The sequence below is a fragment of the Podarcis bocagei genome (genome assembly GCF_964188305.1).
Source record: "Podarcis bocagei genome assembly, chromosome: 4".
NCBI lineage: Eukaryota > Metazoa > Chordata > Lepidosauria > Squamata > Lacertidae > Podarcis > Podarcis bocagei.
The window spans coordinates 73,414,610-73,428,627 of record NC_138128.1 but is presented as its reverse complement, the minus strand read 5'-3'; the positions used below and the strand labels follow the sequence as shown (position 1 = coordinate 73,428,627).

The following is a 14,018-nucleotide window of genomic DNA, read 5'->3' as shown; positions in this document are numbered from 1 at the left end:
ATTGTGCATTTCTATATTTGGGCCTCCCCAAAATCAGAAATAGGGTGGGGTGGGGCTGATAATGAATGAAATTAAAACAATTTCTCGTTATGAGCTACCAACAGATCTTTTAATAATTCTGTTAGAATGCATGGATTATGTAATACTTCAGGATGACAGGCAAATGGTTACTGAAAATTTTGATAAGGTTCATGGAGCGGAACATTATCAGCTCTAACCTATTAGAGTTAACATACTTCCTTGGTGACCTGGCTGGTTTCTCTTTAGCTTCCACTATTGCTTGGGTGTTGGGTGTTCATATATGGAATCAGGGTGAATTCCTAATGGATATATATATCCTTTAGGTCCCAAGTTCAAACTCATTTGGGGTCTGAGTCCCAACACCTGGCCCACCAGTTGTTATTTGCACCTGGCTTCTGACTACATGCGATTGTTCTCTCAGATCTGCTTGGACTGTTTTTCTAGTCTACCACAATTCCATCTTGTCTGGCTTGTCTGACTCTGTTCATCTGACTTGTGTTTCTCAGGATGAATGCCTGACATTGCCATACACTATTGCTCCGACTATGCCAAACACACAATCTGTGTTTCCAGTTCCTCCATCATGCAACTGTCCAAGTACCGGTCATAAAATCTCCCTTCCTTCTCTCACAAAGTGCAGTGCCTCTCCCAGTCCTAAACAATTTGTATTCCCCAAACAAGCTCACTTGATAAAGCAGTGTTATGCATATTCTAAATCAGTATTTTAGGAGGCAAGTTTATTTTGCATTCCACTTATTCACGCTGATCTTTTTTCCCAATGTTCCAGCTGCCAAACAACAGCACTAAATTTGAATAGCCTTCCCCTACCGCTCTACCCCTTTGCTTGAAGTGCTGCAACAGAGAGGATTATTCATGTCAAAGCAAAACAAAGAAAAAACTGCTTTCAGTGCCTACAAATATTACTAATTAGTAGTCTGTGCAAAGGCATCTTTGCGATACAGCTGTCTGTTCCCACCTCAGCCTGTCTACTGCTTATCCATGTTGTCTGGTATTATAAATGCAAGCAGGAGAGGGCTGGGGGGCGGAGGAAAAAGGCAGCACTATTGGATAGTGGCTTTTCTCCCGTATTAGAAAAAGCTCCACCAGATATAGGTTTGCTAAACTCTTTCACTCTAAGAAGTTGTTTTCATTCTTTTCATACACACAATCTAATGTGACCAGCAACCTGAAAAAGGGATCCACTTTTCATTTTTTACCATAAATGAATGTGCATTTCTGATTCTCTGTCTCCCGCCCCACCCCGTTCCCTATGAACCCCAGTTTCTCATTTACTGGTATTTATTTTTTGCTTTCCCTTCCTTTCCCCTTCTGTCTGTCTGTTTCTGTTTCTCTCTCTCTCATCATTAAAGGGACAAGGGAAACTGACTTGCCTTAGACTGGCCATGACCCATGTTTGGGTTGTATAAACTGCCTGTTGGAAGACCATTTTCTTTTGAGTATGGAGTATTGTCTCCTGGGACAATGAGGCACAGTTGGGGGTGGGGCCTTTGGGTGTGTGTTTCCCTCCCTTCGTCCTTTCATGCTGGCAAGATGCTTTGCAGTCCTAGTTCACAGACAAATGTAAACCATCTGTTTGGATTAGTTTGCTTGGCTGAAACCAATCAGGATTGGAAGTTAGAAATCACCATGCAAGAGCCAAAAAAGGCACAAGCCCACAGCTTATTCTCACCATGACGAATTACAGTGGCTCAGCATTTCCTTTTCCCAAAAATGCCCCTCAAAGGAAGCTATGTTATGACACATAATCCTTCCACAGAGATAGGAGGGGAAATGGCTTCAGATTTTGTATCTACTGGTTTCTGTATTTTTACTGTTGCTACGATAATTGCTTTTGTTTCTGATGTTTTTGAACTGTTTTATATTTGTTTCATGGTTCTCTTTTGCAGACTATCTTGAAAATCTAGATTAATAAAATTATGCAAAAACAAACAAACAAACAAACTGGTCGGGAGTACCACTGCTGCTTGCTGGAAGAGCAAAAAGCTTAAAAATAAAAGCAGGGAGGAAAGGTGAAGGCATCTGCTCTGCCTGGCATTTGAAAGGGAAGCCCGTGCACCCAAATATTTGTCCAACTTTTACCATATCACTCTGGACCCTCAAGCACCTCCTTGAGTTCATGGCCATTAAACAGGCCCTCAAAGGCTTGAAGGCACTTTTGGTTCCCATTCTATGTGGAAACGTAGTCTGACATTATGTCTGAATAGCTCCATAGTTTGAACAGCGTAATGTTTTAAGCCTGGTGATGAAATGCGGGTGAAGCATTATGTTGGCATATTGCTCTAGACAACCGCCACCATGAATATGGGGTTTACAATGGGGAGGGGGGATATGGTGGTCCCATTCCAAATATCCCCTCATCTACTCAGTATTAAGCAAGGAGCTTATTATGATCTGAGTGTCAGCAAACCACTGTTCTCTCAGCCTCTGTTATCTACCCCCATCCCAGTTTGTCCAAGAAAGGGATACTAGTGTACAGGAACTTACTGACTTGCATTCATTATTCACATGTGAGATATTTGAAACTACACTGTGATATGCAGGATCCGGGGTTGGCATTGTTGATCGTCTTGCTGGGGTCCACACCCAAGCAGAGGGATCACCAGCAACCTCTGAGCATCCCTAACCCTGCTGTTTCTTCCCTTGGTGTCTCTGCCTATTCACCTGCCCAACCCTGAGCAAGTGAGCAGCGGCAAGAGAGGGGAGATGGAGCAACCCTCTCCACTTGCCTTGCCCTCTCCCTCTGCACAGGAAACAAGGAGATAGGTACAAGCAAATGGGCAATGGTGGCAGCAGTGAGGAGATGTACCCACTCAGCATGGAGAAGGTGGGAGCCTTTCCCAAGGGCCCCCTCCTTAAAGCTTCAAGATGTCAAGTTCTGCCCTATTTTCTACACAATTTTCCCCAAGTTGCATAATTTAAAGGATGCTAGCATTGGAAAGTTAGCAAAGAGGAAAGGTCACACCTAAATAGAAACAAATTACTTGGCAGCAAGTCATTTTAGACCTAGATAAATGTTTTTTAGAAGGACAGATCCATACTTCAGATAATTTTGGGGTTTTTTCCACTTTCAAGATCCCAAATTCTGAGCTCATACAAAAATACAGCATTTTTAAAAACTGAGGTTTGGCAAGAAAACCTGTTTTGAATCAGTGCATAAGGGTTACACGCCTTTCTCTGTGTCCAAACCACATACTTCAAAAGCAAGGCTGCTATAAAACCTAGCTGTTAGGAGAAGATATGTGCTGCTTCTGACTCAAAGGCAGCCTAAAAGGAACGATTCAGATAATTTATGTCATTCTAAAACAGATGAACCTAGCTTCCTGGCCAGTTTTAGCACACACAGACTAATGAAGGATCCTTACACATCTGGCAAAGGTAGGGCAAAGGATCAAAGTCTAATCTCAGCAGGATACCAAGTAGCGAGCTTATTAATGAACCATTGATAATGCAATAATTTGTACTTCTAAATTACCTCAGCGCTCCCTCTTGCTCCCTCTCGCTCAACGGATACATACGCTTAGCCCAGCAGAAACGGATTCTGCCCAAATCAGACTGCAAGATGGTTTACAACCCAGAAAAACTAAACTAGGGGGATCTAGCGAGAAAGTGGAAAGTATCCCTATCTCTGATTAATGGGCTTAGAATTCAGGGAAAGAAAATAATTAAAATGATTTTTATATACAGCATATATTAAAAAGTTGATTCAAGGCCATACCAGACTTGATCTATAACCAGACCTCTTCTCTTTAGTTCAAAGTGGTAAACTGCAGTCAAGCACATGCCAAATTTTCTCATGTGGGGCACTTAACAGGTGGGGTGCGTGGAGGCAGTTTAGTTCATGAAAGAAGCAGGGGGAGCATTAAAACCTGCCTCTCAAGGTGTTCCAGCCATAATCTAAGTGCCCCATGATTGTATTTACCATAAAAACCTTGAGAGATCCAGTCACAAAGATCTCCTGGTGTCACACCTTGTTTGGCCCTTAATGTCTCTACATTCTAATGTGTTTGTAAAGTTTATGTGAAAGCTCAGTTACATTTAAAAGATCCAAAATGCACCAGCAAGGTGTCTTTTAGAATTCTTCTCAACTATATCAGTACAGCAGACATAGCTGTCAACTTACAGATTTGAAAATAAGGGACCAGCAGCCTTGAAAATAAGGGATCAGCAGCCAAAATAAGGGATTTTGCTTAGCTTAAACAGAAATCCACCACTGATGGAGCCATGCTGCTTTGGCTGCGACTGACTGTGTTTTGCAGGGGGTTGGATTAGATGATCCTAAGGGTCTACAAAGAGGAGTGGCAGACAAAACTGATGAATGATGTCGAGATGGCGAAGCTTACAGGCAGAATTAGAAACCAGGAAGAGCAGCTCTTTAATAAAGAATGGAGAAAGTTTATAATTTAGTTGAAAAGATATTGTAAATAGTTACATACACTGGTAGGATTGACAGAAAACTTGTAGTAAAAATTTGAAGTATGGATGGACAAATGATTTATAAAAATAGAGTTATGAAAGGGATACAGAGGGGGAAATCACTACATTAAGATGCTGCACTGGTTGGAGGGTATGCTAAGCAGCACGTCGGGGCTGCTGTCGTCCTGGCGTGAGGAGCTCCATCGGCCCTTCCCCGCCCGAGAGAGGGGGGGAGGGAGAGAGACTCTCGCCCATGCCGTCCACGAGCCCGGCATGAGGCGGTCCCTCCCCATCCCCTCCTCTTCCTCCTCCCTCAGGCCGCCTCCTCAGCCACTGCCGCCTCTGGCTTCCCCTGGCAGCACAGCGGAAGTCTCACAAGAGAGGGGCTGCCTACCCGCCCACCGCCACCTGTCTCCTCATGACGTGCCCCTGAGGGGGGAAAGGGAGAGATGGAGACGCAGCAGCTCATGCGCGCGCGCTCTCGCGCGGCGGAGGACCCCGAGCCGCTGCTTCCCTCCCGAGCTGGGCGAGCATTAAACCCAGGAAATTTAAGGGACATCATCAATAAGCGACAGCAGCGGGACACGGTACTGGGATAAGGGAGTTTCCCGCCAAATAAGGGACGGTTGACAGCTATGACAGCAGAAAGTTAGTGCTGGATAATCTTTTGTAAGTCTTGAAGAATTTCTCAAAGATAAGCTGAGATAAAGTACTCTAACCTTTGTAATTCTTCTATTACAAATATTTGATTGCATCATTGACTTTTTGAACTGCCTGGTGAGAATCAGTGTGACAAGCAACAGTTTCAAATTGAATCTATTCATTTGGGCATTTTGCTAAAATTGCTCAATTAAGTTTGGTTGGGTTCAAGAATACTGCTTCTTTTAATCTAGTTTACCCCATGGTCGACAGAAAAAAAACACCTCATTTAAATTTAGTGTAGTTTCAGAAATCACAGAGAAGGGTGGCTGGGGAAGGAAAGAGGATGCACAAGTAACTTGCAATTTGCTGTCAATGTTTGATAAGAGTTCTCATCTCTCTGCCACTTCATGCATTACATAATGATTTGATCTTTGCCCACCCCCACCTCCTGTCCAAATGTTTCCATGAAATATCCAAAGCTTCCCGAAGGAACAAACTCAGGCGAGGAAGCTCTGTACACAGAAAACAGTAACAAAAACAAGAGTACTATGGTGATGAGTAAACGTAATCCATCAGAAATGGTGATTAGCTTGTAAACTGATGAATCTCATAGTAACAGGAAATAGTGTAGAAAGTTTTCAATTATTTCAAGTTCTCATAAGTATATTTAATTTTCCTTTTTTGTGGATAAAAAATGCATATTGGGGAAGTAATCCATGTCACAATGTCATGTTTCAACACCTACATCTAAACTTTTACATACCACATAAAAAGCTTTTTCAGTTTGATACTCAAAGAGAAAATAGCCAAGCCATCTGAATGGATCAAAAATGAACACCAAGCCACAAATGAAAAAGATATGTTGAATGAAGGTGGATACTAATTGGTATGACTGTTTATTCAAATGTGATTGGTTGCTGAAGAATTTCAAATCAAAACTTACTGGCCAGGCAAAGACTAACTAAAGGGCACGGCAAGCAGAATGCTCAGAATGCCTCAAGCAAGGAAAGGGTTGCAGAAATCAACATCAGAGGACTGTGCAAAGATGCTTAATTGTGCAGAATATGCATTCACAGAAACGAGAAACTAAGGGCTCATCCACATGGGAGTTTAATATGTATTTGAAGCTAGAGGTATCTCAATATTTACGGTGTTGGCCACTTTATATACTTCCTGTTCAACTTGCAACCTGCACTTTTCCCACTTAGATCTTTTCCCACTAGGGAAAAATCTGAAAAGGGAAGTGAATCCAATATAAAATTGCCTGCTACCTGACTGCAGATGCACTGAAGAACATTGTGTGGTCAGGTTCTGGTGACGTTCCTGTGGTACCATGTTTTTCCTCACTCCCTAACAAACCTGCCTATGGATATATTTTTTTACTTCTATTTCCTCTGGGAAATGCCTCCCTCCCAACTTTCTTTCTCAAAATGGGATGTTTCCCAGGTATATACATAGCCCCTGAAATAAGGGAGAACCATATAGAACTGGCTTGGTACATATTCAGGCATTTACAAAAGAATAGATTCAGCCTATTTGGCAGCAGCACTTTTTAGGACTGCAAAGGTAGCCTTGGACAACTGTCTCTCACACAGCAACATGTTCTAGGAGAACTCTGTGGGGAATACGTCTACTAGTTTTCATCTGCACCGACACAAACAGCAACCTGCCAGAAATCTTCTTCCAGCCAAGTGCCACATGACTGACACACACCATCTTGCTTCCATCCTTTCAAAAACAGTGTTGAGACTAAGATCTGCCCCCTCTGAATTTCAAGTATGTTTTCCCTATACACTTTGGTTTGACAATTATTCCCATGTTTTATGGAATCATGTGAACTTTAGTTATTGGGTTGTGGTAGGGGAATATCTAGCACAAAAGTTTCAGAATACTCATCAAACTATATTTCTCAGAAGCAAGTTATCATTCCCTCTATCTCTGCAGATACTTATGTAACCAAAATAGCAGCACCCACACACAAAGGGTGGTCTCCAGACCACCAGGTTTGCAGAACTGCTCAATGGCCATAAATACGTACTAACTATTGCAGCGGATGGCATTGAAAGGAACATGGAGTGATGACAGAGAAGCAATACAAGGTTTTTATGTACGAATGGTCCCCACAACACTGAACATACTTTTCTCTACCCACATGAAGAGAAGAAACCACCCTTACTTCAGAGCAACTGGAGAAACAACCCAATTCCAATCAACAATTGTTTCCCACCCCCTTAGGAATGGAAGCTCTTCCAAGCAAAAGAAAAAATAAAGTTCCTACCTCAGGGATACGGACACTATATGGCTGATTGTGAAACCTTGGTGCATTGTCGTTCACATCTCCCACTTGGATATTCACAGACCCCTTGATCACCTGCAAGCCAAATGATTATAACAGATTTTAGTTATTCATAATGGTGGCATTTTTCCCTATTGTCATATGATACGCAGAACTGTAAGGCATTTCAGATATTGCTGTTATTAGCAAGTTAGAACCCATAAAGTAAACCCTATAGCCCTTCACTGCAGAGAAGGAGGATTTGGGTTTCAATGGGAAAATGGATGTTCGTTCTAAGCCCGTATCTTCTTCAATTCAAGATCCTTTCAGTGGTCAATTTGAGATGGGCCATATTTTATGGCTGAAATAATTTTTGTGGAGAGGGCTATGATTTGAGCTCAGAGGGCAGGAACTCAGGATGGGGTTGTGAATTTGGGGTGGGGAATTGGACAATCTATGCAACCTTCCACTATTTGTATCCCTCTTTGCTCCTGAGCTTGCTGCACACATGTATCCCTTTTTGAAGGAGGCAGTTTTGTTTCTACCCCATTTAATTTGAATAACTCAAGTAAAACAACAACAGAATAGCAAAAGTATCATATACAATTAAATACAGTAAGATAAATGCATGATCAATGAGTCCAATCTAAATTATGAACAGCCAATAATGCTTTTAAAAACAAAAACAGATTAGACTAAGCACCGTGAAAACCCAAAATGCTTGCTTTGAAAGGTGTTCCTTATTTCATTAATTGAAAATATCCCTGATGGAAGGAAATACTTTATCCACTTTTCCTGTAGCTATGCTATCAGAAAACAGCTCTCTCTTTAACAAGTGAATAGTCAAAATTGCGAGTCAGAACAGCACGAATGAAGGAATATAAGTCTCACATCTGACTATTTACATATTACCAGAACGCTGAACATTTACAATTTTCTGTAGCATAATGAGACGCTTCTGTTTCAACCATTTTTCTAGCTGCTTCTCTACAAGCATTGTGGGTGGGTTATTGTTTTGTTTTGTGCTTGTTTTTTATTATGTATTTTGTGTTTTTATTTTGTGTTTTTATGCTGTGAACAGCTCTGAGATCTTCGGATGAAGGGAAGTATACAAATGTAATAAATAAAATAAAAATAAGCCTTTTCAGAACTGGCCACAAAAACGGTCTCCCTGAGGTCTTCAAATCTGTCAGTTCTTCCTTCACACTTACACATTTGGGGGAAAACATTCCTGTGGAGAGAAAAAAAATGCACTCCTACGTAGCAAAAAATAAACAAACCCAAAAGTTTAGTCAGATACCGGTGTTATTCTGTTCTCTGAAGTTTACACACTTTTATGTAAAAAGATGAGGGAACAGATGGGTATTTTTCCACACCATTTCATACATTGCCTTGTACTTCCCTTGCTGCAAGCATACAGTGCTCCTATATCCCTAAGGAGGGCTCCTTCAGGAACAGGGAGGGTCTGCGGCAGCTTTAATCTCCTCCCTACAGAGCACACTATCAAAATCAGCTCTATGCTTCTCTCCATTTTATATCATGGAACAAATGTCACACTTACCCCTTGGCTGTCGCTGACAGAAAATTCAACTGTGAATTCTGACTTAGTCTGGAACGAGAAGAAAAAGATGTAATTAGAGATGCCACAATGGTAATCTGTTGATAGAAGGCTTTGGATTTGAGCCGAATATAATTACATGCTTTTGCGACCTGGAAAAAGTTGAAGAAACACCCCGGGAATAACTGTAAAAAATATCATCACAAAACTGCAATACTCATATATAGTCTTCCAAGGATATGGAGGGGGTTGGAGGGAGTGACCTAATGGCAGGCAAGTCTTGATGGAACTTGACTTGCAGACTTCACTGGTAGCAAAGCATTCTAATCCAAGGGTTGGACAAGATATCAATGAAAACCAGAGAGTGCACAGATTGAGAGCGACTCAACTTCCTTAACTGCAGACTCCTCCCACCATCTTTTATATAACAGTTCTTATTAGTACTAGTGTTTGCACTGAAAGCTGTGGAAAAAGAAATAGAAGAACATGCATGTTTCATCCAGGAATGTTCCAGCATGCAATAATAAGAATAAGAATTATTATTATTATACCCTATCCACCTGACTGGGTTTCCCTAGCCACTCTGGAAGAGAAAGAGAAAGGACTATCAGCATTTATCTTAACAGTCGTTCAAATTACATACAAATTTCCTGAGCTTGAATATTATTAATAGGAAAATACGGTGGCAAAATCCGTGTGCCCCATTTACTCAAAGTTGTATCAAAAGGATGACATGACCCAGAAAATTTGCTAGCATTTCTCCGATTTCACCCAGTGGTTCAGTATACCTCAGTTTAACCAATGGCTGAATTCAGAGGTAATGACAAACGCTCGTTTGTAAGAACAAAATATGTGGCCCTTAGGCTCATATTCCACCTCCTCTTGCCCCTCCTTTGCTAGAAGGAGAACAAAGCTTCCACTTTGTGAACTCGTGGCTCATGCCCCACGTGCAGGCTTCCTTGGGATCCGTTTGGTCATTGTGAGAAAATGTTGGACTTGATGGAGCTTTGGTCTGATTCAGCAGGACTCTTCTTATGTTCATGTTTCATATGTGACAAACCATGGTTTACCACATTCTAACAAAACAGCAAACCAGAGTTTCCCACAAATAAGAAAAAGCTTCTAATTCCCTCTGCTCACACAAAGATGAGGGAGATGTATGTGAGCCTGCAAGCTCATTCTTGTAACAACAGTCAGTGGCTTGACTCAACTTAGTCCTATACAGTATGTAGAACTAATAGATCAATTGAAAGGAATTAATTTAATAAGAGTCTGGAATTGCTGCATGTGAACTACTAGATTTCTAACTCAGGCTTTGTGTCAGTCGGTAACTTGAATCTACACTGCCAAGACCTGCACCTCCCCTTTTTTGCCACAATAACTGTTTGTTTTTTTGGGGGAGGGGTGTTAGGACAGTTTACCAAAACACGTGCTGTCCTCCCATGAACACTCGGCTAATGCAATCTGAGAAGGGCCTACATGGAATTTAGCTTCTGCCTCAAGGCAATGCCTGCAGCCAGCCTGTGAAAGCCAAATGCCAAGGATAAAGAAGACGTCATCCATTTGTCTCAGGGAAGAGACACTGTCATTCCTTCCATTATTTCTCTCTCACACACACCTTTCTTTCCCCACCCCTCTGCACAGTGTAACAAAGAAGGGATGAAAGTGGTGAAAGATACCTAAAGGGAGAATGTTGTGGAACATGAAAATGACAAGCAAGGATAGAGATTAGTCAAGCGGACAGAGTAGACTTCAGGCAAAACTCTATCCTACAGCATACACCTTGCTTTTCTAGCTAGCACATCCCCCCCCTATTTATGTTGTATTGGGGATCCCGTTCATTTGTGCAATCTATTCTGCCCCTCTCAAATTATTCAACTATTTTCTATACACTGCATAATTCTCTCCCAGAAAAAGGTATGTGAAGTGTGTTAGACACTTGGAATGCACTATTCCAATGTGGGAAGTATTTTTTTCCTCCTCCTAGCTATTTCAGCTATTTCTTAATATGCATGATTTGTTAATTCCACCTACCTGAACCCTTCATTGAAAAAAGGACTGCCATTTTCCCCTGAAGGTGCTTTTGACTACATGGTGGGTAATTTTAAAATATTAAGAATGAGCAGCAATGGCATTCCTTCCTAGAAGTGGCTTGACTTCCTCTTTCAAATACTGCACAGAAATTATGTAGCTTCTGCTCTGTTGGCAACCATGAGGCATGGCAATTAAATAAGGAGAGAAACAGCAAGAGGCAATTGAGTAATAATCCTCTAAGGACTGAGCAAATATTTAAAGCCAGGTTGCTCAAATATGCAGGTACCCCAGCTCAAATGACAGCATGCAGAACGGAGGCACCCTGAACATACACCCACCTCAATTATGTTCTCCCTGACCAATTCTCCCCTCCTTAACTCAGTATAAGACTGCCATATCTGTGCCTCTGATTCTCATGGCTTTGCTGTGCTGGTTGTCTTTGCAACCCGAGGCCATGACCTCCAGAAATGGTTGTACGGAGCAGAAAAACAGCCAACAGCAGCAACATATAAGGCCTGTGATGTCGACACTTCCTAGTATTTCTACTTCAATACCATCAGGTCTTTTTTCCCCAGACAGAACGCACAGGAGCGCAGTTCCAGCATCTCTCAGGTGGGTGCCATTGCAGCCCGGCACTCCTGCCCACCTGCCAGGATCCAACAGGGAAGAGCTTCCTGCCTTGAAAATGGATCCACCCGCTTGGCCAATTGCAAGTGGGCAAGGAGGCAGTTTGTGCATATCCGACTTCTGAATTTCCCTCCTTTCTCTTAGGTTCTTTCCCTAACTCATTCCTGCATCCTTCTCAGGAAGATTGGTTAGTTATAAATTTGAGGGGGAACCCACCCAATCCCTAGGAATTAACAAATGGTAGGATTATAATACCATATAACACGGGTCCTAAAGCATCTACATGGGCTCCCAGTACGTTTCTGAGCACAATTCAAATTGTTGGTGCTGACTTTTAAAGCCCTAAACGGCCTCAGTCCAGTATACCTGAAGGAGCAGGTCCACCCCCATCATTCAGTCCAGACACTGAGATCCACCTCTGAGGGTCTTCTGGCGGTTCCCTCACTGTGACATGTGAGGTTACAGGGAACCAGGCAGATGGCCTCCTCGGCAGTGGCGACCGCCCTGTGGAATGCCCTCCCATCAGATATCAAGGAAATAAAAAACTATCTGACGTTTAGAAGACCTCTGAAGACATGTTTGTTTGTGTGTGTATGTGTGTATCACATATATTCTCCCTTTACATCACTGAACACAAACATGCTGCAGTCTTGATACACAGTAATATTTAGTGCTAAACAGCACTTGTTACCTCTCTATCTAACGGTTGCCTAAGCCACACAACTCCAGTCATGCTTTCCACAGCAAAGAATCGACTTGCTTCCTCTCCAACAACTCCAAACACAAGAGGGTCATTGTCTAGATCACGGGCAAGCAGCTGTGTCACCGATGAACCTACAAGGACACAAGAGAAACAAAAGCTGGTGAGAAAGGTGTGGTGAGAGAATCTGCCTGCTCAAGGTGGGCTGTGCCTGCCTCAGATTCTGTTCATGGGAATTTTGAGCAGGGTACTAGCATTATTGAGCACCCCTCAATTCAATTTTTCACCCTATCCCTAGTAATTAGCCATTTTCCAGTGTGCTGTTTTTGCACAGTCCTCCTCCCCCCCACTGCTTTTCTATCAGTGATCAACTTTATAACCACCCCCACCTGGAGTTTGCATTTTCCTTGAAAAAAATTGTGATCACAAGACTTTTGGTAGTCTTCAGCCATGGTCTCTGAGCTGGGGGAATACTTCATTTTACAAGGGTGCCATGGGACACCGTTTCTCAGCTTATTTCCACCCAACAACAGCCTTAAGGCACCAATCAAGAGATTCTGGTACTGTTAAGCTCCCCTTCTGAAGCCCTGTGCTACAAAACCACCTGAAGAGGAGGTGAGTCTTGTAAGCAAAGCAATCTCTAGTGGGACAGCTTCACAAGCATCATTTCACAAATTCTGTCCTTATGTGTACACGTGAATGCAATCAACATGTGCTTGCAAATGTAGTATTTAGGCGCACTCATGAAAGCACAAGGATTTGCTATAAGTCTCTTTCAAACAGAAAATCCAGGTTTACTGCCAATGTAATATATGAAGCAGCCTTTAATCCTGAACTATAAAACAGATTTTTTCCCCTCTTCTACTGTACCTTGCTGTCACTCTTTTACCTCCAGTATCTATGAAAATAAGCTCTTGTCATCATAAATTTGCTAGACTTGAAAACGCCGCTGGGCATCTTTTTTCTTGCCCTTGGCTAATCATCTAGTTCGCCCCACCCCAGTAAAGCAATTGCTGGATTTTGAAAACTCGCTATCCAGCTTCTAACATTGTTGTTTCCTACTCGATGAAAGATTTTTCAAGCAATTTGGGCTTTCTCCATGGCAAACTCCTAAAATTTTTAAAAAACTGTTTCCTTTTGTGAAGTTAACCTTGCTCTGCTGAGTCGGCACTATGTGAAGAAACTGCACTTTTTTGACAGAAAGGAATTGCTACACATGGGAAAGCTAAATTAGCTCAGAACTGAGGCAGACCCTCCAGCTGAGTCAATCTCAGGAAAAGTTGAAAGGCATACATGCATCTTCCTGAGTAAAAAATATATATGGGCATGCAAGACTTTCGGCAACAGAACACAGAGATAGCATCGGCCTCAGACCAATACAAATCCCTCCTCCAATTCAGTAGCATTTGCACACTCCACTCACTGGGACCTGTATTTTCATAAAAAATGAAGTTTGGGGTGGAAATTATGTTCAGGCATCATTTGGGAGGGGCTGTATCACAACCAAGAATGCATATATGCATATGGTTTTCAGGACCACGCTTAAAAACAAATATTGGAAAGCAGCATGAGGTTGCAAGAGTAGGATGCTACAAAAATGGGGGAAAGGTCTGGGATTCCACACTCATGGCATAATAGCTACACATTAAAATGACAGTTTTAGTGCTACATGAGTGAGTCTGAAATTTGGGGACTCCCCTCTCTCTTCTCCTTCCCTTAGTGTGACC

General features: G+C 42.2%; 1 protein-coding gene across 1 annotated transcript in view; it reads right to left on the bottom strand.

The window, feature by feature from the left end:
• The window catches only part of CDH23 (cadherin related 23), a 416,648-nt gene that overhangs the window by 314,696 nt on the left and 87,934 nt on the right, over positions 1 to 14,018 (bottom strand). The window contains exons 4-6 of the mRNA XM_081189581.1: positions 12,283 to 12,425; positions 8,934 to 8,981; positions 7,376 to 7,468 (exon numbers count right to left, since the gene is read on the bottom strand). Of these exons, the coding sequence (XP_081045707.1) occupies positions 7,376 to 7,468; positions 8,934 to 8,981; positions 12,283 to 12,425 (284 nt within the window). The remainder of the gene's footprint in view (positions 1 to 7,375; positions 7,469 to 8,933; positions 8,982 to 12,282; positions 12,426 to 14,018) is intronic.